The 17,864-nt window shown below is 34.8% G+C and overlaps 1 protein-coding gene across 4 annotated transcripts in view; it reads right to left on the bottom strand.

The window, feature by feature from the left end:
* Positions 1 to 17,864, bottom strand: part of fru (sex determination protein fruitless) — a 191,359-nt gene that overhangs the window by 123,877 nt on the left and 49,618 nt on the right. The window contains exon 4 of one of the 4 annotated variants that reach the window (XM_072539736.1): positions 6,612 to 17,131. The exons of the other annotated variants lie outside the window; for them this stretch is intronic. Within the exon in view, the coding sequence (XP_072395837.1) occupies positions 16,463 to 17,131 (669 nt within the window). The 3' untranslated portion in view covers positions 6,612 to 16,462. Of the gene's footprint in view, positions 1 to 6,611; positions 17,132 to 17,864 lie in introns of those variants that run through there. 4 annotated transcript variants of the gene reach the window in all.

Below are 17,864 nucleotides of genomic sequence, written 5' to 3'. Positions count from 1 at the left end.
AACATCTTTATCAACGTCTGTTTTGCCTTGCAATTCTTAGAAGGCACAGATTAAAGCAGAAATCTGAATTTGGTTTCGAAAATCAGTTTACGGATTTATTTATCAGATGTCGCTACTGCGTCCAGATCGAAGCCATTTTATAGTTGCTTCTATTATGACAGAAAAGATTATTTTCACGTTCAGAGCGTTTGTGAATAGCCGCTCCGCAGATCCTTTTACGGTGAAATACATGTAAGCGGATACACAGACGTACTATACGTGAAATCAAATCTTAACTTCTTAAGTCTTTCCTTTCATTCTAGAATTATTAGTAACTGGTAATTGTCTATTATAGATGATACTTATTGTGGGGTTTGTTGGATTTGCTAAAACTTTAGCGAAAAACAGCAGTAGAAGTTGATGTCGTCTTGTTCGAAACATTCTTCGTGAATGCTTTATACCGGACTGAATCTAAATGCTCCTAGACAGGGTCGAAGAGAAGCATTATGTGTTTTTTAAAACTTGAATTATGATGGAAAACAGCGATAATGTGTTGGAATTAACACATCATAATATTCCGGAAGTTGCAAATACCACTTTTGCGAATATGATACATACTAGAAATATCCCAGATATAATATAAAATTGAATAAAATTTGTTTAATTATTAGTAAAGAGAACAAAAGGCGAACTGATACTCGCTAAAATGTTTGACGTAGTTTAGTCAGCTTCAAAAGTTCAATATTAATAATATGAACATAGCAATGAATAGTCCGGACGCATTTCGATGGTAATGAGTATAAAGTCTATCTATTTCTAATTAAGGCCAGGTTCCTCCAAAAACGTTCTTTTTTTTTAAATAAATTTTATTTATAGTATAAAAGATTTTGAAGGCAAACTTTTTACAGCTGAAAGTAAATACATTAAATTCCTTGAAATTTTTTTTCAACATGGCGGCTCTGAAAATAGCTGCCCACACTCGTCCAATTTGTTGGTGAGTGTCATCATTTCTTGGAAACGAATTATCCGAAAGCAAAAAACAAAATGGTTTCATATTATGTATCGAATTGCCTACGGTCGGTATCAATCTAAATATTCAGTATATGTTGATCTGAAGCTATTTTCTTGTGGCATGTTAAAGTAATTACTATTTAAATGGGAATAAGCCACAATTAAAGGTTAAAGTACGTTTATTGACGTTTCAATTTCCACTTCGGAAATCGTTCTCAAAATACAAATTAATTATAATAAATTAATTTACTAATATTTGTATTTTGAGAAAAATTTCCGAAGTGGAAATTGAAACGTCAATAAACGTACTTTAATCTTTAATTGTGGCTTATTCCCATTTAAATAGTAATTATTCCGTATATGTATTTAGCACCTAGGACTTTTCTATTGGTCCTTTGCGGCATGCGGCCATGTTTCAACCGATAGGCGGCGAGGTGCCAAACTCGTATATGGAATGTTACTTTGGTGCGAAATTCATATGCGGAATGTTAAAGAAAACTAAAACAATGCAATAGGAAATAAAACAAAATATATTTAAATAAATCATCTAGTTTTTTAAACGTTTAAAATGTAATATGGGAAATTCAATCTTCTTCGCCATGTTGAGTTGCATTTGTTTGATTTTCTGCAATTAAAGATTGGGACGCCTTTTTAACCCCTTTTTTAAAAGCTTCTTTAGAAGCTAGAATATTTAACATTGGTCAATTGGTTTGAAAACTCGCAAATTATTATGTATAAATATTAGTTAATTTCAAGCCAAAAGACAGTTCCTTTTGGGGCCTCCCAAAGTTCCTTACACTCTACTTGCTACTACGACACGCTAAGAGTCCTATCTAAATATGGGAAAAGGCAAGGTATACTTAGTATTCTACACACGGAATCATGGCACGACATGGCGCCCAACTGGTTTTTTCAAACCCACGTATACAGCTACACCTAAGTCAACACTGGTGAATCCACCGTACGCTGGATCCAAGATAACAGATCTTGAGCAGACCTGATGCTTTCGACGAGCCAGTCTTTTTCAAAGTTAGAAGTCCCGGAAGCTAATAGAGGTCCCCTGAGTAGCATGCAGTGCTTTCTTGGTAACTGAACACCACATAAGAAGGAAGCTATTACCGTCTGGACCGAGAAGAAGATGAACCCGCCAAGAGAGCTGATTTATCGATAGAGGATGGAATCTGCTGAGGATGGAGATGATATCACCACCACCGCCACCGGGAATTTTGAAAAGTGTTATGTTTACTGTGTATTCGAACAATTTTGGACTTAAACTAATTTCTAATCGGATCATATTTTTCTACTTGTATTTTGTATTTTTCTAAATAGACTTTTTCCAGTCTCAGAGTCTCCTAAAGGAGGGGGATGTCAAAAAGTGCCTCAGTCTATAGACCCATGACAACGTTGATGCGCATCGCCCCGCCTTGAATACCTCTCCCATTAGTCAATTGGCTTGAAAACTCGCAAATTATTATGTATAAATATTAGTTGATTTCAAGACAAAAGACAGTTCCATCTCGGGTCTCCTAGAGTTCCTTACACACTAGGGTCCTCCTGTCGGCTCTGCCCCAGTATACTACCTCTAGACTCTGCGGCGACTTAAGCCGTCTTTTTCAATATTTGCTACTATGACCCACAAAGAGTACTATCTAAATATGGGCAAAAGCAAGATATAATTCGTATTCTACATACGGAGTCCCTTGCAGAGCGTACGAGGTAAGGAGACATGTTAGAAGTCTTTCTCCCCCAAGACGACATGTCCTTTGGAATACCGATGGCCTGGAGAGAACCACCAAATCACGTGGATAATTGTTACTTTTGTCTGACTAATTGATGTGGCTACTCGGTTCAGAACAAGAATTCTATTGTTTATCCTAACTTACCTTCTGCTATTAGAACAGTAGCTCATAGCGACACTACGCCTATTCCTGCCCCTCCTACTGTTCTAAAAGATGTTAGTGATGACTGTGACTGTGAAAGTAGTGACAATGAGAACAATCTACGCGATAAAGCATATGCACCTGAAGAAGATCGTTCACCTAAACTCTTTACTTAAGAAGAATTACACGATTTAGAGATTTTTCCCTGAAAAGTTCTTGGATCCCGATTGAAATCACAAAATCTGCTTGCGACGAGTGCCACTTTTTCTTGGATTCGTCATCGTGAACGAGAACGTGCTCCTTACTATCAAGAAATAAATATAATGGTTTTCTCTAATAACATTCAGTCAGTGATGGAATATTTTGGAATTGACTATAAACCTAATGAATGAAGACTCTTGATAGATTCATCAAAAGCTAGTTTAAAAGACGTCCTTTTACATAATGGAAACGAATATGCTTCAATTCCAATAGCTTACTCAGTTCATTTAAAAGAAACATACGGAAATATGAAAATTTTCTTGGGAAATATTGAATACGAGAAAAACAACGATGAATTCACAGGGGATTGGAAAAGACGCCGCAATGCTGAATTGGTGATTCTGTATGGAACTGAAAACAAAGTCACGTGGTACGATCAGAGGATGGCAGAGTGTTAAAGACAGTGTTTTTTGAAAGACCAGATGGTAGAAGATTAGTAGGCCGACCGAGAAAAAGATGGAAGGATGATGTTGAAGCCGATTTATCTAGAATTGGGGTACAACAATTGGAAATAGAAGCGCAAGATCGTAGAGGATGGAGGGCGATAGTGGATGCAGCGAAGACACCCCGAGCTGTAAAGACAGTGAAGAAGAAGAAGAAAAACAACTGTTCTTTGAAAATCATCGGTATTCTCCTAGGTTTGCAAAGTGAATTTACTAAATTCCCTTGTTTTCCAATCACTATACAGTAGAATATATAAAGTGGAAATCAAGAATCTAGTTGACAGCAGGCTCAGAATGTCATACACAGTCCATTATTAAATTCCAAACTCTATTAACCTCTACATAACGGGTTTTTGGGAAGCAAAAAAACCCCAATTACAAAGAAGAAGTAAATGACTTGTTAAGAAGTTTCCAAAACCTAGGTTGTCTTATGAGTGTAAAACTTCATTTTCTTCACTCCCACCTGGACTATTTCCCTGATAATTTGGGAAATTACAGCAAAAATCAGGAGGAGAGGTTCGATCAAAATATTAAATTAATGGAGCAACGTTATCAAGACAGGTGGAGTACTACTATAATGGTTGACTACTTCTGGAATCTAGAATCTGAAGAGAGATTTTAATCCACAGGAATCTACATCTAGAAACTCAAGAAAGAAGAAGTTTCTTTTGACTTAATGGCAAGTAACATTATATTAATTTGTGTAATGGTTGTAGAGCATAAAATAGAGTCAGTTTTTAACTTGTAACCAATGATTTTATTATTTTTTTCGTCTTAATATAATCATTTATTAAGCATAGTCACTATAGCAGACCTGTGTATGAACACACACAAAAGTTAGATGGCATTTGTGAAAAATCTGTACGTGATAGGGAAAATCCGATGGCATATTGAAAATGAACACGGCAAACGAGTTCTAAAACACCTTTCACTTCTCAGTCATCGATTAATTTTTTTTAATTGCAACACTGTGTTATCGCTTCAACATAATAAAGGTGAAGTATTTTCTGTATCTAAAGTCGAATTTTAGTTAATAAAAGCATTTTATTTGTCAAAGCTTCCTCTGGGGTGACTACACATTAATATTATTTGTTCTAAATGTGTAGCTGGTAGTTCCTTATAATATGTATGAATTGTTTTTATAATCATACCAGTGGCGGCTTTTGGGGGTAGGCAGGATAGGCCGGGCCTACCCAATAATTTTAAGAGCTTTAAAATTGAAAAACATATATTTAAAAATTATGTTAATGCATGTAAATAACTTTTAAATGTACTAAATCACTCAATACATTAGCGTCCGTTAAAACAACTAAGTTGTTATATTACCACAGTAAGCATCGAATCGTATTCAGGCATTTTAAATATCATTAATAGGCCCGATCGGAACTGGCCGACCCAGCTCACATAAGATCCCCGTACAAAAAGCGTTTGAAGTTAAGCAGCTTGCCGGACAACGATTTATATTGTCGTGTTTATGCTTGCTGTTTAGGCACCAGACGATCGGGCCTACGATGACCATCGTTGTCACTTGTAACGTAATTATTGAATTGTAATATAAATTTTCTTTTAAATTATGATAAAAAAATATGTAACATAATCTATAATTGTAACATATTTTTAAACAAACAACACAATTGCAAACAAGTGCACGGTTGCCCAAATAAATTTAAAAAAATTCGTAAAATTCGAAGAAGAAAAATCACATTTGCGTGATTTCTATATCGCCTGATTGTATGCAACTTATATATGTGAGATTGTTTTATAACTGATACATAAAAATGAGTTTTTATGACGCTTTACCAGGTTGCAGTAATAGTAATGTTGATAGTGAGTGTTTGGACATTGTTGTTTCACTATTGGAATCGCCATTATCTAGAAGAACTGAAATTGATAGAAAAAAAAATTATTATGAATGAAAGATTTACTCCAACATTGCGAATTGGCCAAAAAGATGGGAAAAGGATGCGTACTTTTAATTGCTCTTGGTATGATATCTACAAATGGTTGTCTGGAAGTATTACGAAAAACAGACTATATTGTTGGCCGTGTTTGTTATTTTCTAATAAGAAATTTGTATAGAATTGTGAAGGATACTTTGATTTAAAAAATATGTATGCCTCCTTAAAAAAACATTCCAGTTGCAAGGAACATTTAAGTAATTTGCTGTCCGTTAAGGATGTACAGAATAGGGCGTTTTCTGTTCGCGATTTGCTAGATGAAAAATCAAAAATCGCAAAAATTAGATACAACGCAGAAGTTAAAATGAACAGAGAAATCATTAAAAAATTAGTTGGGGGGGGGGGGGGTCATGACCCCGTGACCATAGCTATGTAATTTGCTGGCTTGGCCTACCCAAAATTTTACCACACCAGCCGCCACTGACCGTAGGTAGCACACACTCGACCTATCGAAGCACAACTATACATTCTGTCATTGTTTCTCCGAGATCGGCTGATTTTTCAAATATGACGCATCTGCTCCCTGGTGACTAAAAGCTGAATAACACGTCTGACAGTGATCTGACGAATGGGGTAACCAAGTTTGGACCCAATGACCACATAAACTCATTTTCGATAAATTTGCAGTTACGTCAATGTTGCCTCAGTTATTTTTGTGGAAACAATGACGTAATTGCAATTGGGGATCAAATTTGGGGATGAAAAATTAAGAATTTATTTCAAATGTGTAATAGAGTTACAGTATATCACGGTGGCTAAGTATAACTGCAATACTAATCCAGTAACTTCATTATGCTTCATTGCATGAGGTATTAGGTAAAATAATTTTATATTTTTGGCTCTCCTGAAAAGTTACACTTTTGTAGTTGCGTCATTGTTCCACCGGGACAGCGTATATAGACACAGTCCACCAAAGTAGATTTCTTAACGAGGTCACATAAGACGACGTCGTTCTATAGAATAAAATGTTCTCGATCATACCAAGGCGTCAGTCAACGTGTTAATCAATGATGATTAGTGTATGTTGAGAGCTATGAATCCAACTAAAATTAGATGATACAAAATAAAGGTCTCGTTTATTATAGAAGCTTTAATAAAACCATTAAGCGTTAAATCACAATTTTGATTACATAACTTCCATTAAAAATTTATTGAAACTTATTAACATATTTACATCAAACCTTCATCTATTTTAAACAGAATATATGCAGATAGATTTATGTTACAATATATAGTTAAAACCTACTTACTTTTATATAAACTATAATTTTAATAAATTCAACTTTTAAAGATATTTTTGAAACGATTAGTTATGTACAGATTTGTAACAGGTACTATAAAATTTTCACTATAATTTTTCAATTCCTTTTTCCAAAGATCACAAGCCTTCATAACCCTTCTTACTACAGAACTCATATTCTATAAAAAATATTATTGACAATATTGATAAAACTTTAAGATACATACTAACCAACCGTTTTTTGGTTAAATAGAAAACATGCCACGCATATTACAAACCATATATTTGCGGAACAAGTAAAACTTGGATGGCCACACGATGCGCCTATTCAGGACCGGATTATAATATCCTGTAAGGACACCTTATGCAGCGCTAGCACAAAAGGAAAGATGGTCCTTTAGTGTTGGTTGACAACCACCTAGGAGAAGACCCGGCAAAAAACCACTTGTTTGGTTGCTTGGACCTCACCTCAGAAAAACAAAACTGTTACGATAGTCTCGAATTGGACAGATTAATGGAAACCAGACAGAGAAAAATGGATTATCGATAGCTTCTCCGAGCATCAACACCCTGTTAAGAGCGAGAGCTCTAAAGAGAACTAAAAGAACAACTGGATGATAAAATATATAAAAATCAATAAAAATCAAATCGACTTAGTAGCTATACAAGAGACCAGATGGGCGAAATGGTTGATTCAGCCCTGAATACCATGTGTTATTATACAGAGAAACGCAAAAGGGGAGGACATGGCATACTATGATTTGTTATAAAAAAGGAAGAGAAACCAGTGGCTATAGGATTATCTGCGATGAATAAAAGGATAAACCTCTATAACATCTACGCCCCTACAGAGTAGACAGACAAACACTTACAAATGCTTTCTATAGTAAATTAGAGGAAAAAGCTGATAAAAAACCCAATCATTATGAACATATTTAGGCGATTTTAACGCGAAAGAAGAAGAGAGGACATACGAAAAGAGATGGGAAGAAATAATCTACAAACTGAAAGCAATCACAATGGGTTAAGGGTAATAGACTTTGAACAGAGTAATAGGATGATAGCAAGGAGTACCTAGATTCCTAGGAAAGACATACGAAATGAAAGGATTTCCGACAAAAGCAATTTTCTAGAAAGATGGTCAAGGGAACCTCATTGGGGATAAAGCAGTTATTTTTTAAAGATGAGTAGAGTAAGCTACTGAACGTTACGGGATATACAGAGGTTACATGAATACACTACGACGAAGAAATATTCAGAGTCAATCTTCCAGAAGTAGAAGTGGAAATAGCAGCTGGAAAAGAGATTGCCTAGTCCATTAAAGCTCTGAAAAACCATAACACCCCAGGAGCAGACGACAGCCAAGATGTTAAAATAAGAAGGGAAAGATTTTTTGACAAAATGCATGAGATGATAAAGAGGCATGAGTAACAGGGACGATGCTAAGATATTGGAGTGAAGGGATCATCGTTCCCACCCATAAAAAGGAGATAATCTGATATGTATAAACTACAAGGGAATCTCCCCACTGCGTACATGATATAAAATACTTACAAACGTACTCAGTAAGCAGTTGACACCACTACCAGAGCCACTGCATGAGAACTATCAATGTGGTTTCCGAACTAACTTATGACGAAATATATATCACTGAGCGAATTTGATGTTCCAGAGAAAAATGTACGACTGATGAAAATTATCCGTGAATCAGCAAGCAGTAGGGTTAAACTATAAGGAGAACTCTCAGCACCTCTAGAAATAACAATCGACAATGAGATGTACTTTCTACTGTATTATTCAACCATGCTCTTGAAAAAATCATGAGAATGTTACCCAATAACCCAGGTGCAACTCTGTTTAACAGAATGATCCACAACCTAGCTTATGCAGATGATCTAAGATCATTACTATACTAAGAAGTTTTGAAATACCCTGTCGGGAAGAAATAATTCAGAGTTTCCATAAAAAAAAACAAGTTCATGCTCATGTCAAGGAACCAAGGGAAAGCATAAGACCAAAAAGTCACCATAAATGAGGGAGGAAGAAGTTTTTTCTGGTTGAATGCAGTAGTAACTGAAAACAATTTGTGACGGAAAAGATTAAAACCAGGATTCTCATGTTCTTCAAGTCCAGACTTGTCAGTAGGAACAGAAAAGATCTTGTACCTAAATGTGATCCGTGCAGTAGGGATGTATGGAATCGAGACAAAAATCTTCAGAAAAAATTATCGAACAGTTAGATGCAGTGAAGTTTGGGGGTTAGGGAGAAACCAGGAACTGCAGCTGTTCTTTGAAAAACCAGACTAAAGTAAAGAAAGGGCGGATAATGTTGATCATGTACGTAAAGGAGGATGAAAGAATCATCAGGGTGTTTCTGGTGGACGGGAGGAAGAAGTAAAGGAAGACCCCGACTCAGAGAGATAAATAGCATGCAGGATAAACCTAAGGATATTGGGAATTCAATGACTACTATTAAAGCAAGGAAACTTCAATTCTTGCGTCATGTGGTAAAGGGGGGGGAAGGGAGAAATATACACATTTTTCGGTTTTTCTAGCGTTGACACTCCTTTCCGGTAGGGATCAACGACTGCCATGGCAGAAAAATTAAAAAAAGGGCTACCAATGAAGTTCAATAGAACTAATTAGTGCAGTAATGGATAAAAAAATAGCCATGACGATATCTAACCTCTGTTAGGAGACAGCATTTGAAGAAGTTAACATTATTAAATTATAATGCAATAGGACAATGAAATATTGTATTATGGAAAACTATAAATGAAAATACAAGATTAAAACTGGATTTGAACAGTCAAAAATAAAGACGATTGAAACGTATTACTAAAATTGGTATGGTTTGCATGTAATAATTAAAGAATACATTTCAAAATTTTCAGAACAGAGTAAGACTGAAGTGACAATTTATGGCATATCTAGCTACAATTAACTTTTTCAAAGCTAGTATCAGACATTAAATGATGAAATATTATTAAAGTGCGTGCTGATCTGTATTGAACGTTCGGCAAAATAGTAAATTTAATGAACGTGTACAAAAATATATATCTGTACTAGTACTGGTTGAAAAATTCGCAGGGCAAAAATGAAAATCGTCATTTAAGGAGTTCTGTGGAGGCTTTTTAGCCCAGTACATATAAATAAGTATATCTGTGTACAATAAACGAGTAATATAAAATAAGAAGTAATTTTCATTTTAAATATATGAATTCTGTAGCAGAAAATTCTACCTATAACTGGTCCTTCATTCATTACAAATACCTTATCTAACAACTTATTTTTGTTCGTTTTTCTAACAAAATCTTTGTTTTTGTTAATATCCAAAACACAACCATCAATTTTTTTATCACATTCCAAAATAAATAAATAGTCCAGGCAGTATCTCTCGAAAATTGTACCATGATGTACATGTTTCATTGGTTTAATTTTTTTGGTGGAATCACTTCAAAATATAGAAGCTAAAAAATTCGTTTTTAAATTTTTGATATTTGATTAGCTGGATATTGAAAATTTCACGTTTATTTAAAAAAAATAGCAATAACTGGGACAAAGAGCAAAAAATTGAGTTTTTCCTTTAAATTTTTTCTACGCATAACTTACTACCTTCATATTTCGCATAGAAAAATTTTACAGTTCCCGACCAAATTATTAGGCCAAGCATTGAAAATTTGCATTTTTTAGAATTAATAATTTTTATCATCACTTTTTTTTTCGCATAGCAGCATTTAATATATTATGGTAACATTATTTTAGTATTTTAACGTTGGCAACACTGACCTATCCACCATTTCTAGCCAGCATTGCGTCGGGTGAAGTTGTGTGCATTTTATAACCTCAAAATACTGTGTGTAGACATTTGAGTTTTAAACGGTTTTTACCTAAACTTTTATTGCAGAGGTCAGTGATTTATCCTTTTTTTTTTATTATTTTATAGATTATAAACATATACAGTGCAGTTATTGGTATAATTAATGGTATTATACATTTTTAGATGGGGAAAACGCTGATCTGTCACCAAAAACAGTAGGTCATATATATGGAAAAGCTGGCAAAATGTCTCAAAATTAAATAGCAGCAATGGTAGGAGTACCAAGAAGTTCTTTAAAGAATATAAAACAGAAAATTGCGTCTGGGAGTCAGTTTGGATCCAAAGCGAAAGGGTTACAGCGGAAGACTACTTCTAGGACTGATCGCAAAATAAGAGATATTTGCCTAGACAACTCTATTTGTCCTGGTCTACCCAGGAGATAAAAGATGAAGGAATTTGCGTTTCAGAAAGAACAGTTCCAATGGACACAAAACTGTAAAAACTGGACTGGAAAAAAATTGTTGATTTTGTTGAATGCTACAGAATGGGAATGGCAGTCACTCCCACACTCACATATGGGGGGTTGAGCCTACTCAAACAGAGCAGGATTTACTGCCTGACTGAAAACTGAACAAGGCGATTGCACATACTGAACAATATTGCATGGAAACCTGCAGTTGTGTCACCTGCATGTGGTCAACTTTTCTGATTATTGTCTGCACTCTAACATGTAAAAATATTAAGCTAAATAAACAAATAGAATAGGTTGAACAAGATAATCTTTGAACAAGAACAGAATCTTTGAAATCTCCAGGAATTTTAGATGAAGCGTCAGACGAAGAAGGGGAGAGAGAAGAAGAATCAATGAAGACACGATGAAAGAGACGATGTAAACAATGAGGTATAAAATGAAAATTTTGAGGAAAAAATAACTGGGTCGAAAAAATTTAAAGAAAAAACTCCATTTTTTGCACTTTTTTCACAATTTACATTTTTTAAATTTTTAGCTAGTCAAATATTATTTAAAATTGAAAAACCAAAACTTTTTTTACCTTGCACAATGGTAAAAAAAATTATTGCACAAGGTTTGCGACTGACGCATATCGTGATTATTGATTGCACACACTGAAGTGATTCCAGCAAAAAATAGACACCTTTGTAAAATGTCCAATTCAAAATAGATCCCACCCGGACTAAGAATTTTCAAACTGTTTACTAAACACCCAGATTAAAAAAAATATTTTTACAATCTGGCAACATTACTGTGAAGTAATGGTTTTTACATCAAGATTCATTTAAAAAAATAGTTTTTTAGTAAATGTCTACTACATATACAAATTTACTTTTTAAATACTAATATAAGATAAAGCGATATACTTTTTAATTATTTCCTATATTCTGCCAATTTTTTTTGTGCATTTGCAAAAACCAAACAATTTTTTTTATAAAAACTTATCGGTAAATTTTTCGCCGCTAAAATCGAGGAAAAGTCATAACTTGGCCTTTTTAATGTTGGTAAACTAATTCTCTGGATAATGTTTATTTATAGTATATTATTTTAAACTGACGCCAGGTGGACCCTGTCCGACGAATAGTTTTCTCAGAAAATTGGTTTGAAGTTTGAATATTTTGCACCGAGATTTTGGAAGGCTCAGCATATTAAGTGGGGATATCCGATTTTAAGTTAGAAAACATTGTTTAACTTGGGGGGTCTAAATAAGGGACATTTTTATATAGGCTTACTTTTTCACTCGAGAGAGAAGTGGAAGATCAAGTGAATATAGCAAACATGGCCGCAGGTTGCCTGAATGAAACAATATGGAGAAATAAAAATATCGGAAAAGAAATGAAACGCAAAATTTGCAAAACAGTCATCAGACCAATAATGACATACGCGACAGAAACATGACCTTACACAGACAGGACAAAAACGATGTTAGAAACAGCAGAGATGAAAACATTTAGGAAAATTGATGGTAAACAAAATGGGACAAAGCTAGGAGTACCGATATACGACGCAGATGCAAGGTGGAGACCATCAAGGACTGGGTAAGATATAGAAGAGTAGAATGGAACGATCATATAAGCCGAATGACAACAAATAGAGTGGTAAAGACAGCAAGAGACGGTTCCCCAATAGTATGACGATCAGTAGGAAGACCAGGAAAACGATAGAACGATAACTTACTGAAAGTAGATTGAAAAACAGACAGTCATGTCTACATATAAAGAAGAAGAATACATAGCCAGAAAAACGGGGACTATGCAACTATTGGTAGTAGAAGGTCGAAGACCAAGAGTAAGATGGGCAGAAGATGGTCAAGCATTTGCCATGGTGTTTGTCAACATCCAATAATTATGGTAATGGGAAAACGATTGAACAGATGCCGCATTATAAATACCTTGGCACCCTAATGAACCAGAATCTTGAATACAAACAAGAAATTCTGTCTCGTAAAGAGAAAGTGAGATGTATCTTTGTAACAGTGAGAAAACTGTTAACTTCAACAGCGATATCCTGCAACCTGAGAATTAGATCGGTGCAATGTTATTTATTCGCAGCTCTACACTAAGGAGAAAATTATATCTTCAATAAAAGAACAATAAAGAAACTAGAATCTTTTGATATATGGGTGTAAAGACGGGTTTTGAAGATCTCAGATAAATTGAATGCCAAAAAAAAATGGAAGCTAGAGTCTCTGGAGTATATTTCGCGTAATACAAAATATGAGAAACTACTTTTAAGACAAGATAAAATCATGGACAGAAGAAGTGTAAGATGCTGACCATATTCTGGAAGAAGAATACCCAAAGATCAATTATTACTAGTTTATTTCAAATAAAAAACAAGAGAATAAGAACGACAGAGAGGAAAGATGAAAATATATTACACGACAAAAAAGATGACGGAATTCCTCCATAATTAATATTTCATCACACCAACACAATAATAATTATCAACATTAGTTCATTGAAAGTAAGTTTTCAATTAAAAATAAATCTAAAATATTTCAAAAATAATCTACAAAGACAAAACAAACCGGAATACCAGAATTATCTCTAAATTAGTAATGATAGCAATGTTTTTGTTTTTTGTAAACATTAAAATACTACCTTAATATCATGATGAAGCCAAAAAACATTGATACTTTCTTCAATAGTTTGATTCTGTCGTAAATTTTTTATAAAATTTGACTAGTTAAAGATATTCGTAGTTTGTTACACTGCTAAAAAACTTAGGAAACATTTTTGATAGTTAGCAAAATCATTTTAAGTTGAAATTTAGTAATTACAAATTATCACATAATTTGAAATTGTACGATAATATGATTAAGATGTTAACAGATATGTACATTGTATACGTAAAACACTGTAAAAACCTTAAAGGGCTAAAACTCCCAATAAGCATCGGATATCGAAAGTTCCAAAGCCTGTATATGGCAAATTCGTGTGACGTCAACATAAAAAACTGTCGGAGCATGCACTGTACATAAATATATCGTTCTCATTGTTACACATGTGACGTACCCTAAAAGGTACTTTTCTCTCTAACACATTGATTTCCTTACACTCATAGTACTAGTACTCATTAAACTCAAGACCTCTAGGAAAAGTCATGTCTCTAAATCCATCAAAAATCACTTTGAATGTCTTCCAACAAAACCTAGAAGAAGCCCTTTCTTTAGACCAAGTAGATAATGACACTGAGAGCACTTGGATCTATCTCAAAGATAAGGTAATCGAGGCTTCAAAAGACTGTGAGGCAGCGGTTTTCACGGACCGTAGTTCAGTCAGATAGTTTACGGACCGTAAACCGTGGATATCCGATAATACGTGGACTGTGATTTAACACAGAAAGAACAGAAAACTAGATAAGGAATGAACGATGAGCGCAGAGCGTTATCGAAAGAAATCAAAAAAACGGTGCCGCAAAGACAAAGCTAATTACATCTCTCAAATATGCAGGGAGATAGAGGAACATGGCTGTTGAAATGAACCGAGGGATTTATTTCAGAAGATCAAAATCCTTACCAGAGAATTTGAATCTCAAACGTGGTCTGTTATAGATAAGGAAGGTAATCTAAAGACCGACACTGACGAAATGTTGGAAACATGGCGAAACTACTGTGGCGAGCTATATAAAAATAACGAGGTACCAGCAGAAAATCAATGGCCCTCTGACTACCATAGAGAACCTACTGTCTTACTCGCTGAAGTCAAAGATACAATTAAATCGCTAAAGAGGAATAAATCCACGGGCATTGATTCAATACCAGGTGAAATACTACAGGTACTAGGTAACAAAGGATTACATATAATCCATTCTATCTGCGTCTCTGTTTGGAATTCAGGAAAATGGTCATCTGATTATATCCCGTTACACAAAAAAGGAACTACTACCAGATGTAAAAACTACCGCATACTGTCACTAATAACATATGCTAGTAAAATCTTGTTGCATATAATCAAAAACAAATTTAAACCTATATACATTACTAAATACCTCAGGACCAAGCGAGGTTTCTAAAAGGTAAAGGTACACGGGAACAAACACTTACCCTGAGACAACTCATTGCAAAGTCTAGAGAATTTCAAGTAACTATTATTAAATGCTTCGTTGACTACCAAAAGGAATTTGATTGTGCAAGCTGGATAAATCTGTGGTCCATTTTAATAGAAATGGGCACACCAATGCACCTGGTGACACTTATTAAAAATCTGTACAAGTGCAATATAGCAACAGTACGACTAGATCAGAAGTTCTCAAACCAATTCAAGACCGAGAGAGATTTTAGACAAGGATGCATATTGTCACCTGACTTTTAACATTTATGGTGAACATGTCATGATGATGGCTTTAGATGGATGAGCCAGAGGAGTAACAGTGGCTGGTAGGAAAATCATGATAGATGACACTACACTTATAGCAGCAAATGAGCAAGACATGTTTAATTTCTTGTTGACTAACATGTTACAGGAATACCAGATAGTGGACAGTTTTGTCCATCTCGGGTCTAGTACAACTAACGATGGTAACTGTGAAGCGCAGGTTTGAAAAGACAGATCTATCTCTCAATGTATTCTCAATATTTCTATACGCGGCAGGGACTTGTGACTCTGAGCCACAAAAATTAATGCCTTTGAGATGTGGTGCTGGAGAAGAATGCTGCGCATACCTTGTGACAGCTCATAGGACAAACGTTCCCATTCTAAACTAACAATTTTTCGGTCACGTGGTTCGCAGAGGTAACGATAGTTTGGAGAGATTAATTGTTTCGGAAACGTTCCAGGGAGAAGATTAAGAGGACGATCACCAACTAGATAATCCGGCCAAATTCATAATTCAGCTGGAAACTCATTCCGAGAAGCGTTCAGGGCAGCTGAAGATAGAGACCAATGGAGAAAAATTGTTAGGAATATTGGAAGAAATCATGATCTTCAGGAGAGAGAGAGAGAGAGAGTGAGAGATGTCGTACAAACTTTGGTTATCTACACTAAGGAAGCTAAATGAGGCAACCACCTATGACAAAAGAGCATAGAAAATGGGATGGAGGGACGGCGTCATATATATATATATATATATATATATATATATATATATATATATATATATATATATAATTAAAACATTAACAGATGTATATATGGGGCGTGCAGTTAACAGAGACATCACAAACGAGGAACTCAAAAAGAAGTAAACATAAAACGATCATTATTTATCATAAATGTTTCCTTAAATTTTTTGCCTTTATATTTCAATTGTTACTAAAATCTAACTACTTTAAGGTATTATCTTTGATATAACTGCCAAAATATCATTGCTTGGACCCAAATTACTCACAACTTACTTAGTATATATATTTCTTTTAGTTAATTTTGGGAACTGTTTTGTGGCGTAACAATTCCCAACGCTCTGTCTATTGCACTATTACTACCGACATTTGTTGTAAATTCTTTAGCCATACACAACTTATGTGCCTTGCATTTATCGTGATGGTTGACGATTTCTAACCTAAAATTTGAATTTCCAACGGCAAAGGAGGTACGTATGTCCGGTACCTCACGACTCCACTTTCGACAATATTTGCAGTACATAATATTTTGATTTTCATCATACTGCAACCACATGTAGATATCCATCCAGTTTGGTCTAAATTTGCTGTACTTTCGCCCCACGTTGGATCTAGGTTGTACAGTTTGGGAATTCGAAGAGCTCTGTATAACGGAACACTCTTGGGACGTCTGTTGTGATTTGTTAGCATCGGGAGCTGCACCGGCGGATGAAATCATTAGTTTAGGGGAAGAAATTGTCATGTTTGTATATTCCATGTTACCAAAATTGACTTCCGTGGATTGTATTTCCAAATTTGATCTATTCCATATATTAGCCACCGTTCTTGCAGAAATATCGTCAATAATAATAGTGGTAGATAAATTCTCCAGTTTTTGCGGTTCGTTGGGTTGTTTGATAGGTGGTTGTTGAGGTAACACCGAAGTTGGTAGAGTTTCAAGGTCGCCTTCTCTCCCCCAAGAGTTGATCTGTCAAAAGAGAAGGAAGGATATGTGAATGCCGATTGGTTCACAGCATTTTCTGATGCTTTTATTTTTTATATTATCCGTACATATCTCAATCGAATTACCTTTAAATCGTTTCAGAAGTATTCAAATCTTAAACTCAAATTCTATAAATAAAAGTTTTTCCTATATGCATTTGCGCCAAATTTTGCACTTTTGTGCATTGACTAAGGGGCTGTGAAATTGGCAATAAATGAAGAACTTCAAAAAGGCAAAACATACTCACCGAAATAAGGGTAGCCAAAGACTTCCTAGAAGGAGTAAATGAAGGATACAATGAAAATCGAAACATTACAGAATATTAAAAATCAGAAGATGAGCATGATAAAATAGGAATTTTGCTAAATTTAATATTGTAGCAAAACTTAAGTTCTATCAAAGATCATTTTAAATAACATATAAAAGACTTTCTCATTGATAATATTAAAAATCGCTAAATTTTTGTTTTAAGATCGTATACTCATCAAAATAATCGTTAGAAGCTTTCTTAGAATCACTATATCTTCGACAGGGTCCGCAGGAGGGTTTTTGGGGGGCAAATAAAGTCTGCAGCTAAAAATCCTACATTGGATTTATCTGTTATTGGTGAGGTAGACCATATCCCAAGGCCTTTCAGAAGCCATGAGAACTGCCCCCACATCGGTCTTAAGTCTGTTGGGTTTACCGCCACAACACCTTATTGTAGAAAACGCAGCCA

Source organism: Diabrotica undecimpunctata, chromosome 8 (assembly GCF_040954645.1).
Source record: "Diabrotica undecimpunctata isolate CICGRU chromosome 8, icDiaUnde3, whole genome shotgun sequence".
Classification (NCBI taxonomy): domain Eukaryota; kingdom Metazoa; phylum Arthropoda; class Insecta; order Coleoptera; family Chrysomelidae; genus Diabrotica; species Diabrotica undecimpunctata.
This window is presented reverse-complemented; position numbering and strand designations above follow the sequence as displayed.